Raw genomic sequence first — 21,479 nt, forward strand, 5'->3', positions numbered from 1 at the left:
CAAAAGAATGTATTTTACATGAAAATAATAGTAATAGCAATAAAAATAATGCTTAGATAAAGCAGAAATTATTGCATATCTTGTTTTTGGATCATCACCCAAACACTCATACCAAACCTTCGAGATGCTTCTCAAGGTTTCACGTAAGGTAAACTAGCTGCCAAGTAAGTCACTTTATCTCAAAGTTTTCAAAAAGTGACTATTTAGCTATTTCAATGAATGTGAAACAGAGCACCATGCAGAAGCTTTGGTGGTAAGCAGTGAATCATCGTTTACCGGAAAACGCACACTAAAAGCTGCAAGCAAGAAAAATGTACGTACAGATTTCTGCAGGCAAGATATGGAGACAGAGAAAAGAGAAAAAACAGAAGGTAATGTAAGAGAACATTTTGAAGATCTAAACAGACATGTAAAGTAAAATAAAGGAGAAGATGAGTCTATAAAAAACTTTTTACCGTTTGTACTCTGCACATCTACAAAATGAGAATTCAGGGCCTGAATTTTGACATAGAAGAGAGGCTATGTCTACTTCAGCATGTAGTCATGAGTGCCAACATGTTCACTTTATACATCTGGAATGGTTTACTCTACATTACTTTAATCTCATTCTGTAATCTGAGTATCCATTAACAATTGAAGAATGGTAGAAGCGTACTTCTGGAGAACATCTTCCAGTTAAGCTTTATCTGACATGAAACAGTTTGCAAGTGTTAAGACCACTATGCAATGCAAACAAGATAAAGGTGACTGGGGACAATCAGGACATTGTACAGCATCAATTGGAAGAGGATATTTGTCCATAGAATGAGAATGAAAACATCCTAAATTGTATGTTTTTAGGTGCCCAGCTTCATCAAGTTGACAACAAGCTGGGGAGCCCAGGGTAGCTAAGAAATTAGTCCTTCTGTAATTTTCTAAAGACACTCTGGTTTTGTGGTCTGATTGTGTAGTCTGTAGGATAGGGTCTAACAATCTACCATAAAATGTGTTGTAATTTAGAATTAATCTGTTATCCATCATAACCAAAGTGAAAATGCTAAAGCAATTATCACATTTGATAACAGAAACCGTGGTGGGGAAGAAAAAAAAGCAGACAAAAGCCCATTCCCAGAATCTCCTTTCTTTCTTTCTTCTTAAGCATCTTCAGTGCTCTACCAAAAATAGTAATGTATAAGAAAGAAGTCATGCATTTCTCCAAGGACTGATTATCTGATTGACTGAAGACAGGTACAGTGTGGGCTATTTTGCTTGAATCAAGTGGTGAACTGCTAGTCAGAATCTTTGATTATTCACCTCCTAAATACTTTAAAAAGTAGTCTGTGGAACAAATCTATCCATTACATTTTCATCGTGCTGACATGAGCTTTTCTTTCAACTACTAGCATTAAGATTTAAAATTCTTTTCGCAGAATCACAGAATTGTTAGTTTGTCCTTTTTCATATATAAGAAGTCCAGAAAATAGAAGTGATAGAGATTCCTTTTATCCCAGCATACTGTAGAATGCTATATGAGTGCAATTCTGGAGTGTCTCTGTTTCATTTTGAGATATGAAATGAAAACCACAAACTGAAAAAAACCCACCACTAAACAACCAAAAAGATCTTACTGTTCTTGATAGGATCCTTCACAACAGCATTTGTTTTGGCCACATCATCTGTAAGTTTACTGTAGTTGTTTTTCAAGCCCAGGAGATTCTGATTGAGGTCTTTAATTTGGGCCAGGATGTCATTTGCAGTACTGTTGGCTTGTCTTGCTTTGTCCTTCGCTGCCTGTACCTTTATAGCTGTATCTGTAGGTAGAAAAGGATAATGAAGTGATAAGTACAGAAGTTTCTTCCACACATCTTAAGAATAAACTTGGGTAAAAGTTCTACTGTGTTACGTAGTTAAACACAGTTAAACTGTGTTATATAGTTCTTTGAGACTTCCTATTTCACACATAGCAAGACATTATTACTTGTAAGTTTTGACTGCAGAATCTGGCCCTTTATATCTTTTTTGGGACATCAAATGCATGCAAAGAAGAAAAAAGGTTCCAGCCCCATTTGTATGCAAAGGAAAAATAATTTTCAGGAAGTAAAATTGTATGCAATTTTTGTTGTTGCTGTTGACTCATTGGTTAACCAGTCAGATATAATATTTGATATTTAGAAATAGGAGTTTCAATCTTCTGATGTACAGAGTACAGAAATCTAACTCTGTGACAAATATTTTTGTGAATCAGGGGACCAAGGATCCATTGCCCTAGTTAATCACATACATCCATAGACATCATGGGTGACCTTGAGCAAAGCAATTAGTCTAATACTGCCCCACCTCTCTGCCTGAAAAATGGAAACCAGTGTTCTGTCTTCGGGGTGAAAACATTCAAGTTGAATGGTTTTGATTCTGCCATTGATAAATGATAAAACAGACAGCTAAATATTCAAGTAGGTACTTATTCAGATCCTGTGTAAACTGGATTGCTTTAAAACTTATCATGCAGATCAGGTGCTGTTGTCAGGCTGAGAATACTGCACATGATGGGCCAGTAGCACAGACTGTGTTTGGCTAGGGAGCAGAGATTTTCTAAATTCCCATAGATGTGAGGAAGTGAGCAGGCAGAAAATGTGGTGGACACTACAGCTTGCAAGGGAACTGATGTGAACTCCCAGCCTATTACCAAACCACGGCGGAGTCATGTTCTCTGGTTCTCTGGTTTCTTGAATCCTTGAACAAGATATATCACAGGGTCATTTCTCGTCCCTTCCTCATTGATTATTGTCCTGTCGGACAACTAATTTACTGGATTTTTTTATCCATGCCATTTATTTGCTCTGAATTTCATTCTTAATAAACATCAGCTTGTTTTGATGAGTGTCCTTGTCCCAAGAACAGGCATCCTGTAACTCTAATCTGCCAAGAGTTTAATGCATTGCTAATGATTGCATATTTCATATTTATTTTACATGTTCCATATTTAGTAATCTGTGTCCTAAGGTTAACAGGCCTTAGACATCCATTTTGTTTGACTGAGACATCTATCTGTGCACAAGAAGACAAACACTCATGTCAATATCTGTGACCAAAACCCAAGAAATGGTATACTGTGAGGACAAAATATTAAACAATTTATTTTGTGAATGACTGATTCCAAGGATTACTAAATCCAAACCAAAACTTTTCAGTTAGTTGGAATCTTAAAGCCACAAAAATGTACAACATGAATAGTAAATTGTTTTTCATGCCAAGGTTTTACTTGCAGTCTGAACCTTCTAGACCATCAGAAACCAGACAGAATATAGATTTTCCTTAGAGCCTTTCCTTAAGGCATAACTTCAGTTTATAAAGTATTCCTTGAAGAGAAAAGTCATAGCAGAATACATTGATTAAAATCTTCTTATTTTCTAAAACATTCATTCTATCATTCACTGTCCATTATAATGAAACTGCTGTAACTCCCTGTCTCTTGCTATCACAACACAATGTAGCTAACATCTGAGGACTTTGGGATTTTAATGAATATTACATTTGTTTTTGAAAAAAATGTCTATATGGAATGAAAAATGTGCATATGTGAGAGACTGAAATATTAACGGTTAATGACTCAAAAAATTGGGCACTGACAAAAGCAGCAGGTGCTTTGCTGAGACCACATTTGCAGCCTGCAGATGAAGGGGAGAAGGATGGTTTTTGAGTGCCTGGGGTGAAACCTCTGACTTGCATAAGAACAGCCCATGTGCAGTGAGGGTGCACACCCATCACTGGAAGATCATCAACAAACTGATCTTTGTTTAGCAAGAAGTTGTTTCTTGTGCCAGATAAGGGAAAAGGCCAATAAGAGGCGGATCCCTCAAGACAGGGATAATGCTTTTTATCATGCCAATGTCCTCCTTACACAGGCAAAGGCGTAAAACTCCCCCTCCCAGGATATGTATCAGGACATTTGCATGCAGGCCTGAAGGTACTCATCCCTTCTGATAAGGCATAACTGGCTCACCTATGCTGGTTTGAGAGGGCAGCTGTCATATCATAAACCATCAAAGACCTCAGACTAATTTCTGGGGCCTTCCACCAGAGGACCACACATGATCCACAGTGTTGCATCAAACACAGTAAAACTCCCCCCCTAGGAAGGTACCTGGGTATTCCCATCTGAACCTGAGTGTATATTAACCCCTTGAACTTTATGTTGTGTGGGGCTTCCTTGACCCCAGAGGGATCAAGACTGCAACCATCACTTTGGCTAACAGACATCTAAATTGCAAGGACCTAGTCTCCTGCTGAATCCACTGGTGGTGATATCTTTCCTCTCTGCTACCTACTCTTAGCTTTTCTTTATCTTTATCTCTTTTCCTTGTTTATTTTCTCCAGTGATATTTTTATACTTTTATATTGTTATATTTCTATAGTTAATAACCAAAAGGATGGCAGACCTCCTTTCCGTTGCAACTAAATTGTTCTAAAATAAACCTGCCATATATATATGTACAAACACTGGTCACTCAGTCTCAGTTACCCTGGCTTCAGGGGTGGGTTGTAACACAACAGCACTTCAGAGTCCATTGAGGAAAATTTGTTCCAGTCATAAGTATTTTAGAGCTAAAAAACATATACAACACCAAACAGTGACTGGAAACATTGAGAGTGTGGTAGAAAGGTAAGACAAAATCCAGAAAATTTCACTCTGCTTTTTCTGTAAAGTCAGTAAGTCTTATGCTTCTTTGGTTAAATTACACTGGTGAAATTATAATGGTTCATTAAACAGTAGTTTCATAAAAAGACTTTTCACATATAAACAAAAGACTGTTTTTCTCAGAGTGTATACCATATCCTGCTATCATAATTATTTTCCTTCAGAAACCTTCTTCAAACTGTAGAGCATGGTACCTTTTACCATTCAAACTGATACCACGTAACTTTTCTGTTCAGTTTTCTCTCTCACATTGCTCATCTTCATCTTATAACAACAGCCAATGGTTAAAGTAGACATAGTGTGGACACGGGCAAAGATTGACGAGATGGATGTTAAGTGATGGAAAAAGAAACAAAAGAACAGAGATGAGTCAAGTGTTGCAACACTTTTCCAACTTACCATTAGGAATGGCTGACAGCTTTCCTAAAGTTTCATTCAAAGCTCTCAGGAGATTGGTATTCTTCTCATCAGCATCTTTCAGCCTGTTCTGCATGCTGTCCAGATCATCCCCATTTTCTATAAAAAGTCCATACGATACAGAAGCTTTAACTCTTTGATTCCACTACCCTTTCTTTGCACAAAACTTAAAATGCATAATAACGAGCAAGTCATTTTTCATTAAGATATTATATTATGTAAATAAGGAAGTCCAGTAGAACTTGTTGTAGTGTTCACTGATCATCTTCTCCTGTTTCTTTAAGTTCCCTAGTTCCATGGTATTTAAATGCTTCAGTTCCTTGTACTGTTGTATATTTATCATGAGTTTTTCTAAGGCGTGCAGAGGAAAGAACTACAATCACAGATGTTATGATTTAGACAAATTCACATAATGATGGATTCAACAACTGTGATGTTAGTCACAGTTTTGATTCCTAGATTGAGCCTTCTTAAGCTGGTTGTCTAAGTTGAATGAGTTGAATGAGAGGCAAGCATGATTAGGTCAGCTAGCTGTCGTAATTTGGCCACAGCCTAGTCCTCCTGGATTTTCTCAAAGATAACCAGTGTTGACATAACATCCGAGGAAAATACAAGATCACCCTGGCACTGATCATCAATATGAGAAGAACACACTAACAACAGGTTATTATGAAACAAACATACTAAATTTTTAGGGGAAATGCCTGTCTAGTAAATAACATTCATAGCTAAGAATTTGTTCAAATCGAAGAACTAGTACAAATTAAAGGCACAGGTGTGTCATATTTGGCATATTATGGTTGAAACTGAAGTTCTCCTTCATAAGAAAGTTCCTATTCTTTATCAGTTGCTCTGAATAAAAACCATGGAGGGTCTTTTGAACAGCATCCAGCATAGCAACAATTTTTCAAACTCTCAAAAATGAGCTTCCAGCTAAGCTTTATGGTTATTGAAACAGACATTATTCCAAAATTCAGAAGTAAAGTTTGGCATAAAAAATGCTGGTTAACGTTTAAACTACTATAGTAGGGGGCATTTTTTATCATTTCTTCCTATCAATACAAAACTATTTGAAACAGGTAATTTCCTGCCTTAAAGGTATATCCTACTCGGGAAGTAATTCAACATCACTGAGCTTGACAGCCAGAAGAGGAGAATAATTTGTAGAAAAGGAGTTCAGGATACAAACTATGACTGTGACCTTCAGATATGTGACAGGTTATTGAAAAGAAACAACTACTTTTTAGCTACTTATCCAAATAGATACTGAGATAGGAAAATGTACTGGCGATGAGGTATGTTGGTGAATTGTAAGAATATGCTTGCCAAAATAAAAAGCATCTCTTTTTACTAAGGAACAATAATTAGGTGTATCATTGGTATTCCAACCCCGCCAACATCACCAGGGCTATAACACTTTAGTGAGAGAAAAAACGGTACATTAAAATGAGGGACTGTAGGTCACATTCCAAAATTTCTAGAAAATCTAGTTTCTCAAAACTAAGTGTGCAAAAAGCAATTTGTAAAGAGAAAAATCAAACAAAATTTATATAGCCTATAAGAAATAATTTATTAAATTTTCCAAGGCTATAGCAAGGCTGAAGTAGCACATAGAATTTAAACGAGAATCATACTTTTTTTGTTAGATCTTTTTTGAAATGTCATTCAGGAGAAAATCTGTTTGCATTATTTAAATTAAAGCAACATACGGGGCTGCAGGAGTGCTTGGAGGTAGGTCTTCACTCCTGCAAAATGTCCTGCAAAGGAACAGGACATTTATGTGAACTGTAAGAGGCACAGTTAACACTAGAATAAAGTTGGGAAGAATCACACAAATTATGAGATCACTCTTCTCCTCGAAAACAGCTTTATTTTTAAATGACAGGTTTTGCCACGACTGCTAAACGAGGCTACTGGTAACGGGATATTGCTAAACCAGGATAAACTCATGATATTCTGGTCTTGTATGCCCTGAGATTTTATCTGAGTTCATTTCTTGCTAAGTAATAATACTGACAAAACTGTTTTAATTTCCTCTATTTAATTCTGAAATTATGGTTTGCCTGATAATTTCTTGGTGTCTCTGGTGGGATGTTAGTGTTTATAAAGTGTGTCAATATTTCTGAGAAGTTTGATTCATTTATGCTCTAACTTTGCAGCATACTTTTAAATTGTCTCTTTTCCTCCTTTTTACTCTGCCAGATCCAACATGCTAATTATCCCCCAGTTATATTTCTGAAGAATCATGTTTCCAGACTTCTGTTTTCAGCTTTGTAACCATAGCAGCAAACTGGAATTTAATGAAGGAAGTTTCCCTAGAACTCCTGAAATACTTGTTAAATTGTTTTTCTTTTAATTCCTCAAATACATTTTAAGGGTATGGTTTTGGTTTTTTTCTTTTTTAATTACAATAATAAAGCCATAAATAAGTGTTCCTAGGGAGGCTCTTACACAAAGAGAAGTGAGGAGATGCTATGTCCCATGTCAGCTTTTCAAGGAAATTGTTCATTTTGCACAGTGATATTAAGATGAGGTTTTATTCTGAAGTAACTTCTCATATTGTAATTCAGATGGCCTCTTCACTAAGCACTGAACTAATTTTCTGTATGAATCACAAACTGAACCACTTCACATCAGCTTTTGCCCATCCTTTCAGTATTAGCATTTATGAAAAATGCTGGAGCTATGATTTGAAGGCCTGAGATCCTCCAGTTAATCATCAAAGCTAGTCAAAATACAGGCAGCTTTTCCTAAGTTTTTTTTTCTAAACTACAGAGTTTATCTGACTTGGAAGAGGTTAGTAGGTCTGCACTGTCAGTTCACATTAAAGTATAGGTTGAGGAGTATCCTGAGAAATTTATCTCAATACTGTTTCCATTTGATTAGCTCTGCACAGAGATGGCACAGGATACCAATAAATGCACTGTTTATTGTTCAAATGAGCAAAACTAGGCATGCATTGCTGAAACTAAACTCTTAAGAGTAAGCAGAAACCTGAAGGACTTGGCATGTATGGGCCTTTAAATTTTCTGGATTGGTTAATGTGAACAAAGATTTTCAATTCCTCTTTATATTAAACAAAGCATTACAGGATAAAGCATCATCCCTTTTTCCTCTGAGTGAATAAACTGAAGCGAGCCAAATGAAAAAAAATACCTGCACGCATATATTTCATCTTAAGATGAACTTAAGAATTTAGTTACTTACTGTTTATAGGCAGTGATCTACTCTTACAAAGGACACGTTTTTACAAGTCTCTGCAGATCACATACAAGGTGATACTGGTTAAGGACTGATGATGAGCCACCATCATAGTGGAACATATGCGGAAACATATATGTAGGAACATAGTGGAGCATAGTCGAAACAGGCATCTTCTGATAGTATGGACCAATGCAGTTTTTCCATGTGAAACTGTCCAAAAAGACATTACAAGGCTATGCTACCAAATGCATGTACCCTAAAATCAGAATAAAGATGGAAATCTACCGAGTAGCAACACATGCAGCTGTTTTTATTTACTGGAAACAGCACAACACACATCTCTGTTATCTTAGTATTACTTCTTCCAAATAGCATTCTTGCTTTCCACAGTCTCATCCTATAAAGATGAAGATAGGTCACAAGCTGATTTTTTTCCCCTAAACCAAGCAAGACTTGGCATTAGAAACAAACAGGGGAAAGATATGCAACTACAGAAATGCAGCTAATGATGTTTAACTTTTTAAGAAGACTACTTTTAGCACTGACTGCAATAATTTGGCAAATGCAATATGCCAGGTCAGCAGAAATACAAAGCAGAGGAGAATACACAAACAAGGGATCTATCACCTTGTTATGTTGCCTATCAGCTGGAAAATGTTTTAGCTAAAAATATTCACGTGCTGTCAGACAAGACAAGTCCCCCTCAAGTTGTCAATTCTTCAGCAAAAGAAATGACTTGACAGCAACCTCCAGCTGATGAGGAGTTTATATATCTTAGTTTCACTTTTCATTGATCAGTTTTGACAAAGTCTGTATACAGTCTCAAATCTATGCTGGGGCAAGTATATTTTTAAAACATTAAATTCAAAATTATAAGAAAGAAAAATTGCTCCTGGCAAACTGAAAAATCCCTCAAGGCACAGAGAGAATGCAGCTAGCAGGCAGCAGTATTTACTCACTTGTAGCCAAAATTTCAAAACTCCTTCTTAGTCAGAGTACTACAGAGTACTACATACAGATTTTGCTTCTTTGAATAACCAGGGTTATTCTTTCTAACTCCAAGCCCCACTGAGAGAGAAATTACTAAATCTCCATTTTAATAGCTTCTGTCAGAACATTTGCTTTGTAAGGACTGTTTCAGCAGTCTTTGGTGGTAATATAAAACATTTTCATGATTAACAGTGGTTTTATAACTCAGGTAATTGGCTACAAATCAGGAGACTGTCATAATGTAGGAAGAAAACACTCTCACCTCTACCACAGCCTAGCCTGGAATTTTGGAGCATATATCAGTTGAGTGGCTTATGGGTCTTCATTACTTTAACTAATGTACTACCTGTAGTGCAGACAGAAAAATTTTAAACTAGTGATTACTTCTTTCTACCAAATCTTTATAGAGTACCCATTAGCCATCCTGCACTTCCAGCTGAGACTCTAAACAGGGTGGCTTTATAGGAATTCTAAAAAAATTATCTTACTAGTCGTTTGACACTGAACTCTCACTTTCTATCGTGGGAACAGCAAGACATCCAGAAGGGATTATGTTCATAATACTAATAACATATGTTCTATGTTATTCACAATAATAATAATATCATCACTTTGAGCAAAAGCAGGGTGGGGAATAAAAATCTGTCATTGCATTTTATTCTTACACGTCTGTATTCTGGGCACGATGTTAACTGATCTCCACGGGTCAAACTGTGGAGCATGGTCATGTTTTATTAGATGCAAAAAGATGTACTGTTCAAGTTCAGAATGTTTGTCTTTATGAAGCCCTTTAAATCTAAGACATATCAGAGAGCATTAAGAAAGCTCCATCTCATTACCCTTCGGTCTGGGGCCAAGAACATAGACAAAGATCTAATATGTGCATTACAAGCACTGCTGCCTGCTTGCATTCGGTTTGCTTTATGCATCTTTAGACTCTTTAGACTTTTGCTTCTGAATTATGAAACTGTAATCAAATTCTCACTGGTACAATGGGAGAATAACATACGTATTTCCAAAATTCTCTGAAGTAATGCCTGATTGAGGTGGTAATATATCTTGTCTCAGGGTTAAATCGAATGGTCTCGTGAACACATGGAATTCACATACATCCAAGTACAGACACTATTTTACTTTGTCCTTGAAAAGAGGGCACAGCACTATGTGAAACACATGGTTACTCAATTATACATGTCTGGGAAGCACATGGAGCTATGGACCCCACTTCGTAGTGTCCAGTCTGCTCAGAGGAATGCTGTGGAAGACAAGAGGCAGCAGGGTAATTTTCGTGTTTCCTATAAACCAGCCATGGCAAACTGCAGCAGTCTGCATTCCAGAAAGTACCCCTATTTTTCATGCTTTAGCCATGTTACTGAAAATGCACATTGGCCTCTCCTCATATTATGTGATTTTCTATAACATATTTCCTGAAATATGTTCATCCAGCCCTAAATCTGTACTGAATCTGGCAGTAGAGAGTTGCAATAAAGAATACCCTAAATATACATCCAAGATTTACTAGTAGCTCAGACACATTTTTTTTCTCAGATCTGCTACAAGAAAATAATGATGTTTTTCACTTTCAAACACTGTATGACAGTGAAATGCAGTTAATGACCTTATGAAACATCATGTTTACTTGTTCTGCAGTTGGAAATCCTAGAGCTGCCAAAACTAAATGCAAGTGTAGTAATAGCCAAAAGCTGTATGGATCTCATCCCTTATGCTGGATGTTCTTCTTAATGTATATCCCAGCAGGCCAAGGAAAATTTTGTATGTAAAAAGCTGAAAAATAGGCTCTATTATAAAAATCTGTCTTGTTTCTAATAAAAAAGTATTTTAAGTAAGCTAAAAGGACAGGGAAGCTTCAGGCATCATCTCTGTGACAAGTTTAAAACTCAATCTTGAATATTTACTGTGTGCAATTTTTCTAGTTCTGATGCACAGAAAAAACCAACAAAAAACCCCCCCAAAACCCAGCTTGATTTTCAGATGCTATGATGAGCAAAAAATATCACATCATAGCTACTTTTTTTTCCTCATCTTTATTTCTTCCAAGTCCTAAATCTGCTTTCTCACATAGGTTTTCAAGTGCTATGCTTTTTCCTTGTGTCCTTGTGGTTAATTGCAGGTTAACCCTATTATAGGTTCAGCCAATTGAATCAGAGCATACTATCTAGTATGAAAGATTTCTTCAAAAACTATAGTGACAGGACATAAGCTTCTCCAAATATACACACACCAAAATTTCAAATTACTAAAGGGAGGGGATTACAGTGCACTAACTTGAAATAAACCACAGAATTATCAACTTGAACTTATTCTGTCTGGACTCAGTATTCAGATGAAAGACTTTAAAAAAATTTTATGGCGGACTCTCAGACTTTACTACATCAGTGGCACAAACATTGCATGCTCCTAAATTGCTTTCTTTGCTACATGTAAAAAACAAAGTAATTAAAGCAGTAATATTTAACATTTTTCACAAAGGCAGATGTGAGAAACTTGATGTTGGCCTACTTGAAAGTGGATAATTGTATCATACAATCCCCTCAGGTTTAGTCAGAATTTTTTTTTTTTCAATTCCTTCCTAAGAGTGCTGTGGAAAAAGAAGTATTGAGTACTGTTAAATAGATTCTTCATTAGTGCTACAATAGGTATTTTCTTAGAGGACCTATAAAATGATCTGTCTAGATAAAGACTCAAGGAATAAACTGCTTTTGGTTGCAATGATCAGAAGATCATTGAATAGGCTCTGAACAAATGGTTGTCCAAAGATCGTTTTTCTCCTTCTGATCAACAGCCATTCTTCACTGATGTTCATCTAAGCTGTTTTCAGAGATTTTCAAAGGCTGTATCTCCCTAATCTTCCCAGTAATCAATTTCAGTACTTCTGTATTTTAATTACAATGAAGATTTTTCTAATATGCGATCTGTATCAGTGCATTTGAGATATGTCAGTCTCAACTTCTTTGGAAAAACCTTGACATAACTGAAGAATATTAAATCCATTTGATTATTTGTCTTTCAGTCTTTAAATCTACATTATTTCAATCTTTCTCCTCATCTCTCTTCTACTAGATCACCAATTATGATTAGTCTTCATGATGTCTTCAGGATGCTGCAAACCACCTCAGCCCCTGTGAAGTTTGGTGCCCAAGACTGTAGCCAGTAACTCAAGCTCTAGAAGCCCTGAACAGAGTGGAAGGATTGTTTCATGTGTTTTGGAAAGTGTGCACCTATTTGTGCATTACTCTGTGACATCTGCCTTTTCCACCCTCACCCAGCATGTGATCCATGCTTCTCTTTAGTCTTGCACTAGAGAAGTGCTACCCAGACAATTGCTCACCATTCTTCATTTCTGCAGCTGATTATTCACGTATACATGTAAGCCCTTGTACGTGTCCATACTGACTACTGTCCTACCTTCTCACACTATGGCATTCACCAGCAATACTCTCATTTATTGATGTGAAAATATTAGGGACATTATATGCACAGTCTGACCTGAATTACCAGCTTTTACATCTCACTGAACATCATGGTTCAAAAACTTATTTTTCTTTCCCCAGTGGAAAATATTGAAGAGAAATTAAAGATGCTTTATTTTTCACTAGGAAACTGAAATATTCAGTTTGGAATTTACAAACCTTATGACTTAACCTGCATTTAGACATGTATTGATGCTTTAGGAACAAAGAAATCTTTTGTGTGTGTGAAATTTTACCTCTAGAGACATGGATTTAATCTCTTTTTTTTTTTCTTTTTCAAGAAAATGCTTAGCAATTCCTATCCACTAGTCTGTTTGGCAAACAGCTTCATTTGACCTCCCCATGCTTCCATTTTCAGTCAAAACCCCATAGACGTCCTCAAGAGATGTGGTATCTCTGACGAACATTGCAAACTCTGTTTTGTATTGACAAGTATAAAAGTTTAATATTGGGTTCCTTCAGCAAGAGAAGACCAAAGTTTCATCCTCCTCAGCCTTCCTGTCCAAGAAAATGGACAGAGAGAACAAGCATTCCTGCATAATGCTTGGACACAGAACAGGAGAATTTTTTTTATGGATACATTGTTCAATTTCAAATCAGATAATGAATTATACTTTTTTCCTACTGATCTGACTTCTTCATACTGAAAGCACAGCACTCTCACATTTTGGTTTGGTTTTTTTTCAATTTAATAGGTCTGAATGTCATATACTGCATTTACCTTTAACATCATTGTCTAACATCTTGGCTTCATTAAGGACCCTGAAGCTTTTCTGAAGAGAGCTCCTGGCGCCATCCTTCAATGATCCTTGAGGACCAGATGTCTGTAGACAAACAAGCAGTGTTAAACATACAGGAAAGTCCAAAGTCATAAAAGAAGTATGAATATGATCTAAGTGAAGAGTCATCTAAATGATAAATGTGTGCTCTGAATTACATCCCATTGCCATTATATTGGTCTACAAGAGCAAAAAAATAAAAAAAAATTCTCTAATTATTTTTTTTTTAATGGGAAGCCAGATGCCCTTTGGGGACTTTAATAAAAAGAGACAATGTTTACAGTATTAAAGAAAAAGATTTGACTCTAAGAGCAAAACTTTGTCCAAAACAAACAAAACATATTTCAAATTAAATATGTATTTATCCTTCCAGCTATGGACAGAACACAATGCAATACAGTATTTCTCCCTAACTGCAGCTTGAGCAACTTTAGAAGTCAGACTGGATCTAATGATTCCACACTGACAACAGAGATTCATTTGTGGTTAAATTAAAGAATTATAATTGCTAGGTCAGTAAAGAAATAAGAAATAGAGTTTTAAAAGAAGGGCAGACTGCACTTAATCTGAAAGAGTTTTATTAGTAAGCAACCATCCTTCATCATATTGTGCTACTTAAAGATCTTTCTTTTGAAAAACATCCATCTCTACCTTCTGTGCAGAGACTGATCGATAGATGGAATGATTTTTCTAAATTAGATTAGTGTTTTCAGTTGGTAGGAAATGCTCTAGCTTCTGAACCACTTACTGTGTAGTTTGTAAGAATGAACTCAGGTCATACATCATACTGAATACATTTCTTTGAGAATACTCCTGACAGCCAGATAACATTCTATATTAGTCATGGGTCATAGCCTTGCAACTAGTATGTAATTAAGAAGCAGCTACTTTTCATTTTCCAGGGCAGATACATATACTCAAAAATTAACTGTGTGTCAATTAAATGACACAATTATTATTGCTATTCATTATTTATATAATGAGTAAGCCCAGAGGTGACATTTCACATACTCCTAAATCTCTGCTGTTTTTCAACGAAACTGTAAAAACCATATATTGAACTTGCCATTTCTTTTTCTTTAAAAATCTTAGAGAATGCTTTGGATACTTTCAAAATTCAGAACCAAGGTTTTTGTTATGCGATATCTCATGGTATATGTTGCCATGTCACAGGGATGTATAGCTATTAAAGATTCTTTGTATTTGTATGGGATGTAAATGTATGCCTTTATGTGATTTTAGGAACTAAGGCACACATGACTGCCCTTTTCCAAGCTCACCTGAAATGAGCTGTGTACACAAAATTCCTTTGTACACAAATTCCTGTGAATACAAATTCCTTGCAACATCAACAGAAACATATAAATTCAAAAGATGAACAAAATTAATTTCTTCTAGATTTTCTTTACCACATAATAACAAGTAGCACTGGTAAAAGAAAAATACATAAAACCCCAGGAAAAAAAATCCAAAAAACTACCCAATTAAGCAAAATGCTGCTCTTGAAGGAAGAATGTTTGGCCAGATTTTGTGGCAGATGCACTTGTCAGATCAGAAAATACTTTCATATTTCTTTTCCCATTAGCAACAGAATCCAGGGTATGATCACTTTGGGACCACAGACTTCAAAAACAAGGATTGTTATTATTATTCTATGACTAGGCATGGTTGACTGGCTGTTGATGCAGTTTATAGTCAACAAAATGAAATTGGAAGGTCAAATTTACAATGCAAAACCAAAAAGTTCATCAAATCAGGAACAATAATTGTGTGCTGACAATTAGCCAGAAGCAGATTTCAGCATAAAACCCTTTCAGATATAAATAAACTTGCACTGATTAAAAGCTTTATTTTATATTTTTTTTAAAAGTAATTCTGAAAGTAAGGATTAATCGAGATATCTGATAGAAAACATACTTTTTTTTCCTAGTTTTTCTTGTGGCTCATGAGATGTCAAGTTATGAAGCAGTCAATAATTAAAAAACCAAATATTTTATGCCTTTGTGTGAGGTGAGCTTGTGGGCTTCTGGCAAGCCTGCAGCATGGTTAACCCCTTAATGATTTAGTAGGATTTACAGCCAAGAGTCTCTGATATTATTTTCTAAATTGGGACACTGTAAAAAAAAAAGAATAATTAAAAAAATACTATTATTCAAAATAAATTAGAAAATTGCAAGGTCTTGAGAATCTAATTTGTTCTAATTCTGCCTCTTCCGGAGTGCCCATAACTTGCGGATAGTACCTTCCTCCCCCATGCCTTTCTTCATGGCTTCTACCCTCCTCATGCAAACTCAGTGCAGCTTGAATCCCTGCAGCATCTTGTGGCAGGAGTGAGACCTCATTACATGTTCATACACTCCAGCCTCAATCACGGTTTAGAGGCATAAATGCACTGGGACAGTTTTGAGGATCACATACAACCTACTAGATGTTTTATAGAGCTAAGTGCTAATTCACATCAGTTAAAAATAGTTCTGTGTTAAATTATTTTTTTTCACATACACTTATATTGTGAAGTTTTCACCTAGCAAGAGTTAGGGTTACTCTTGTTTTTACCAGTCCTGAAGATAGCTGAGCATTCTGAAGTACCAAAAATGTTATGAAGGGTTTGCACCTCAGGACACCCTCACAGGGATGTCCAGGCAGCTTTATGCCATTACAATGTAAGAATATCTAGACACCCAATGTAACTGTTGGGGTACCACTACAAAGAAAGTCAAAAGCAAAGAAGGAAGTAGGACCCTAAACATTTAATGTGTCCCCTGTGGTTCGAGTTACTATCCTGTAAGTCTTCTCCAAAAAGCCTGAGAATAATCACACTTTTTCAAGATATATGGTAAAACTATAATTCTGATCTGTGAGGTACAAACAGAATCTATTAATGTGACTCTTTTCTAGTCACTTACTGCCTTAGCTAATGGGATGCTGAAGCTGTTTGAATGCTAGAGATTCCTCATTTGTGATGAATTTATTTTACTTTTGAAGAGGAGAACATATCCATCATAAACAGCTCAGGAGGAATTTTTCTGTCATATTTTTAATACATTTTTTCCCAGTCATTTATCAGGCTTCCTGTAATCATGATGGATTTTAAGCATCTTCTGTTCTTGCTTTCAGCAACATTAGCTTAATTTGAAAAAGAAGTACTTTTCATTACAAACCAAAACAAAAAAAAATCCTTGAGATATCACTTAGGTTCTTGTAAATCATTTCCTCCAGTGATGTACAGGGTAGAACCTAAAACGGAAACCTGTCTCTACCATCTCTACTTTATACACCAGCTTGTTACTGTTGGGAAACCTTCCTTCCCCTGCCCCAACATTGTAACTGGTGAATGGGAAAGGTTAGGATCAGGGATGCATGTGAGCTACAGTGCTTTTCTCCATTATCTCCTAGCATCTGGAGCTCAGAGTCTTTTACAGAAGACAGGCGTCCACAACGGCTCTCATAGAGAAGAGAACATGGCTCCATCTTTCAAAAGGAGGGGAAAGGCATCATCTCTGTCTTCCATGCAGTGTCCTCATGAGTAGCTTCTCAGAAAGCTGGGGACAGTTTCTAGGGTCTTATCAGTCTGAGAGAGACTGTTTGAACCACTGTGCTCCAGACATCCTTGCGTGAGGGTACATTCTTTCTCTTGTGCTGAAGCTCAGCTAAAAGTTCCTTGGGACTTCCAGAAAGAGGGATACTGATTTATCTGGTTACCAGTTAAACTCTTCACTTAGCATGAGCAAACATTCAACAGTATTTAAATAAAAACAAGAAAATAGAATAGCAAAATGATGCCTGTAGTTCACAACTGATATATTTTTTAAATCTGGCCCGAAATCCTCACATGATCCTTTAACAAAAAATGGCTAAATCTATCTTGCCCTGCAGCAGTTTGATGGTAAACCACTGATGATCTCTACTCTGTATCAAGTTAATTACATTTAAAAGGTGTCAGCTGCCTCAATTTTCTTCCTCATCAAGTAGATCCCCACTATACATATACAGCTCATAACAAAAAGCAATCTCCCTTTCATGAATACATGCAATGGAGATGCTGAAAACATCACCTTAATATCTTAGTCTCCTCCCTTGCTACTCACTTGCCTCTATTTACATCATATTGTTCATCTTGACCTCCATCACTTTTAGATGTTTTATTTAATTGTTATTCTGCCTATGCTATAATCACTCAGTTCACCATCTAATATATACATTTTTGTCATTATCCTGTAATTGCTTGTTTTGTTTCTTTACTGCTCTATGCATCTCTTTTTTTCCTATTCAGTCCCTGAAACAGTTGCCTGCCTCACTCACTCCAAAGGAGCAAAATCCTAATGAGAAGAAATAAAAAAAAAAGGCCAAGTTCTTATTTAATTTTGCGGTGTAATTAGGTGTTCTGGTGAAACAAATAACTATTTACAGAGAACTAGCACATAGCAATGTGTGAGGTGAAACTATTTCATAAAGAGAAAAATATAGTAATTACTGTTATTTGAAAGAATGTTGAAAATGTAAAAAGCCTAAAAATATTAAAATTTTTGTGCAGTGGTTAGATAACTTTATCCCTCTCATAAATACAGACCTTTACAGCATGTGATTGCTTTTGCTATTCCCATAATCAATTTGACTGAAACAGCTCTCTGCAAGCTACCTTTATTCATGTAAAAGTGCTGTGGCTACAAGTTGCTTCTGTTCATCTATGTTTCTGTATCAAATATAGGTTCTGGAAATCTCCTATTATACTATCATTGCCTCATGTTTCTGTGTGCCTGTGAAGTGCACGTCAGTTGCTCTCTGACTGCCTTCCACAAATTAGCCATTAACTCCTTTGATATTTGACATAAAAGATAATTCTGGCTATGCTCAGAATGTTTTCTGCTCATAGTATATGCATTGAAGAGCTGAGATCCTCATTATGACTCAGGCTGGAGAGCTTCCTTTACCTTAAAATTCCATTTTTAAATGTTCTCTCTGTTTTCTTTGAAAATTTGCATGCAGTACCTCATAGTGAGAATTTCTCTGCAACAACTGGCAGAGTTCACAAAGGGAATAAAACTTTCCACTCCTCTGCTACAATTCTCTCTTTCTAGAATTCTGCCAGGTGCATGCAGTTCATCTGATGGGCAGATGAGTGCCTCTGAGCATTTTCATGGAACTGGGTCGAAGAGTTAATTAAGGTATGGAGTTCTTTATATTTAACGAATGTCTTGCACATGTCTAAACTAGTTTTATTGAATACCAAATGGCCTACAGTCCTGACCTGCTGGCTTGAGCCATAGACACAGATCAAAAGGTGAAAGACAGAGGAAGGAAGAATTGTAAATAAAAAGGAATGAAAAACAAGGAATGTGAGTCAGGAATAAATGGGGATGTAGTCTGAAGGTGCACATAACTCTCACAAGGCCATAAGCTTTCTGATGGCAGCACAAGAATTTATGGTGGCAGAGGTCTCTACATAAAGTCATAAGATGGCAAAACACAGATCTCAGATAAAGTGTAGCACAGTTCCACAGAAAGTCTAACCCTTCTACTCAGTAATTTACTTATTTTTCTTACCGCTTGCATAGCATCATTTGCAAGAACCTTGGCTTCCTTGGCAACTCTTTCAGCTTCGTCTGTGTTATCCTTGATGTTAGTATAAGCATTGAAAGCACGTGTGGCATTGAAAGAGAGGTTTTTGGCTTCAGTAAGGATTCTGTTGGGATGTGAAAAGTAAACACACCATTAAACTGCTATCAGAGCTCAACAGAACATAGTATCCTACTTTTTCAAACCCAACAGCCTGTATTTCTAAGGTGTTTCTTTAGAGAGCAATGCTACACTTGGGATTTCAGGAGTTCTGGCCTCATGTGTTTAATAGAATTCACATTTTATCTGTGCAGAAAGACATAAAGAACAATGTTTGCTTAAAGAGGAGGTTCTGTGAGATAAAAATAGACCAGACACTGAGAAAAGATAGCACTGTGCTTAACACTCTAATACAAATAACATATTCACAACGTGGGTTTGTAGCCACATAGCCATGTGTTGAGCCAGGCAACTGAATGAAATTTGCACTGCATGAACATGAAGGATCATAACAGACATGTTTTAAAGTAGAATCTCTGAACAACTAATTTCTTGGTCTGGCTGCCAAACACAGAACCGCCAGTTTTAAAGGAGATCTCACCATCTAAACCAAATCCTAAATGCTAATTTTGCTGAACAAAATGAAAAACATAAATAATAATGCTTCATACTGAATGGGATGTTCAATTGACATGAAATACTATGTTCTAATAACTATAATTAGATTAAAAGGTAATTATAAACAGTTAATATTTCCTGGTGCAGGGACAGATCTCAGTTAACCTCCTTCTAGGGGAATTTCTAGTCAGTGGGTTGGGGAAATAACTTTTCTTGCACTCTGTATGATATATTCAAACATTTTCAAGGAAGAATTACTACACCTACAGAATTAACTTGAAAACCACCATCTCAGTATATACTATGACTGATGGCTACGATGCTTTTACCGAATAAAGTGTAAATGTGCTAAAATCTCCACTTGAACTGGGTAAGCATGGATTTGAACTTGGATTTTTGCCTTTCTGGGAGATGCTTGATCCATCAAGGTGTATGGCAACATAAGAGAGACAGGGATTACTTCTGCTGGACCTGTTTAAGCTTGTACAAAATAGTTATTGATAAAGTGTGTGTTGAAAAAAAGACAAATTCATCCTGGTAATTAATCTGTTCACTGGAGAACTAGGACAGCTGGGCTCTGATCTTGGCATCAATTACATACTGATTTCTACAAAATGCCACAGGGAAGAAAGTGGATAGAAAGTATAATCCCTGGACTCCACATGTAGTTAATAGGGGGATAGAGTCCCTCTAGGTTACTGCAGAAATGGCATGACTGAGCTGCCTCTGCATCACTCCTGGAAAAGCATATCTCCTTCCTCAACTACAGATGGAACTCACTAGGCTACTGTAAGTTTCTGTGATGCTCTGTTAGAGAAATGTGCAGCCCAGAATGGCTATCTAGCAAGTAGCTCAAGTACTACTAAGAAATATGGTTCAAATCCCTTCTGGTTAGGAGGGAACCAAACTGAATTTGCCAAATACCAATGATGTTTGCTCAGGAGCAGGCAATTAGCCATAAGGGAGAAGCCTATACTAATACCTTTTTGTATACAGAAAAAATAGCAACAATTTTTTTCTAGGTTAAACTAATGACCTGTTCCACGTTCTAACACTCAAGAGAACATCTTCACCATCAATCAGTATGCTGTTTGAGTTCTTAGGGGGGTGACTGTAGAGAAAGGGCTCTGCCTCAATTTCTCCTGTAAGATGAAATGGTATTTTACAGTAAATTTAGTAGTATCTGAAAGACACTCAAGTGTCACTTGTGAAGATAGATACACTTTTCAATTGCTAAGACTGATAGACACTGTATATGCCTGTAAAGTATACCTGTTTATTGCCAGTGGATGAAGTAAACAGCTTTATCCTGATGCAGGACTCCACAGCACCATGGTATTTGTCCTTTGAAGTTACGTATCTATCTGACCACATCAGAAATATAAACTTTAAACATCCTGCTTTTAGACACAATTTTTAATGTCCTTGATTCTGCACTTTTTATTGTGTATTTTGAAAAACTGAGGTTGATGTCTGGATCAGACAGAGGTATTCATGGTACTGTTATACCACAGTGAATGTGACTGTAAACACTATCCTAAGCTCCTTAAGGCCAACCTGTCAATCTTCATTAAGACAGAAGCACATACACACACCCACAAAAAAGTGTATTTAGAATGGTTAAAAAGCTCTATCTCAAAATATATCTTGCCAGCATTTGATTAAGGAGGCATAATATTTTTTTGTCTACTTTTTCTCTACTTCTTAGTTTCTTCCTTCCAACTTTCCGTGTATTTGGATTTTTATATA

The 21,479-nt window shown here is 36.4% G+C and overlaps 1 protein-coding gene across 1 annotated transcript in view; it reads right to left on the minus strand.

Moving 5' to 3' along the window:
* LAMA2 (laminin subunit alpha 2) overlaps positions 1-21,479 on the minus strand; it is a 273,953-nt gene that overhangs the window by 49,624 nt on the left and 202,850 nt on the right. The window contains exons 39-42 of the mRNA XM_018078006.2: positions 19,101-19,239; positions 13,499-13,601; positions 5,075-5,191; positions 1,608-1,790 (exon numbers count right to left, since the gene is read on the minus strand). Coding sequence (XP_017933495.1) covers positions 1,608-1,790; positions 5,075-5,191; positions 13,499-13,601; positions 19,101-19,239 — 542 coding nt within the window. The remainder of the gene's footprint in view (positions 1-1,607; positions 1,791-5,074; positions 5,192-13,498; positions 13,602-19,100; positions 19,240-21,479) is intronic.

The sequence above is a fragment of the Manacus vitellinus genome, unplaced genomic scaffold (assembly GCF_001715985.3).
Source record: "Manacus vitellinus isolate BGI_N305 unplaced genomic scaffold, ASM171598v3 scaffold_4_pilon, whole genome shotgun sequence".
Taxonomy (NCBI): Eukaryota; Metazoa; Chordata; class Aves; order Passeriformes; family Pipridae; genus Manacus; species Manacus vitellinus.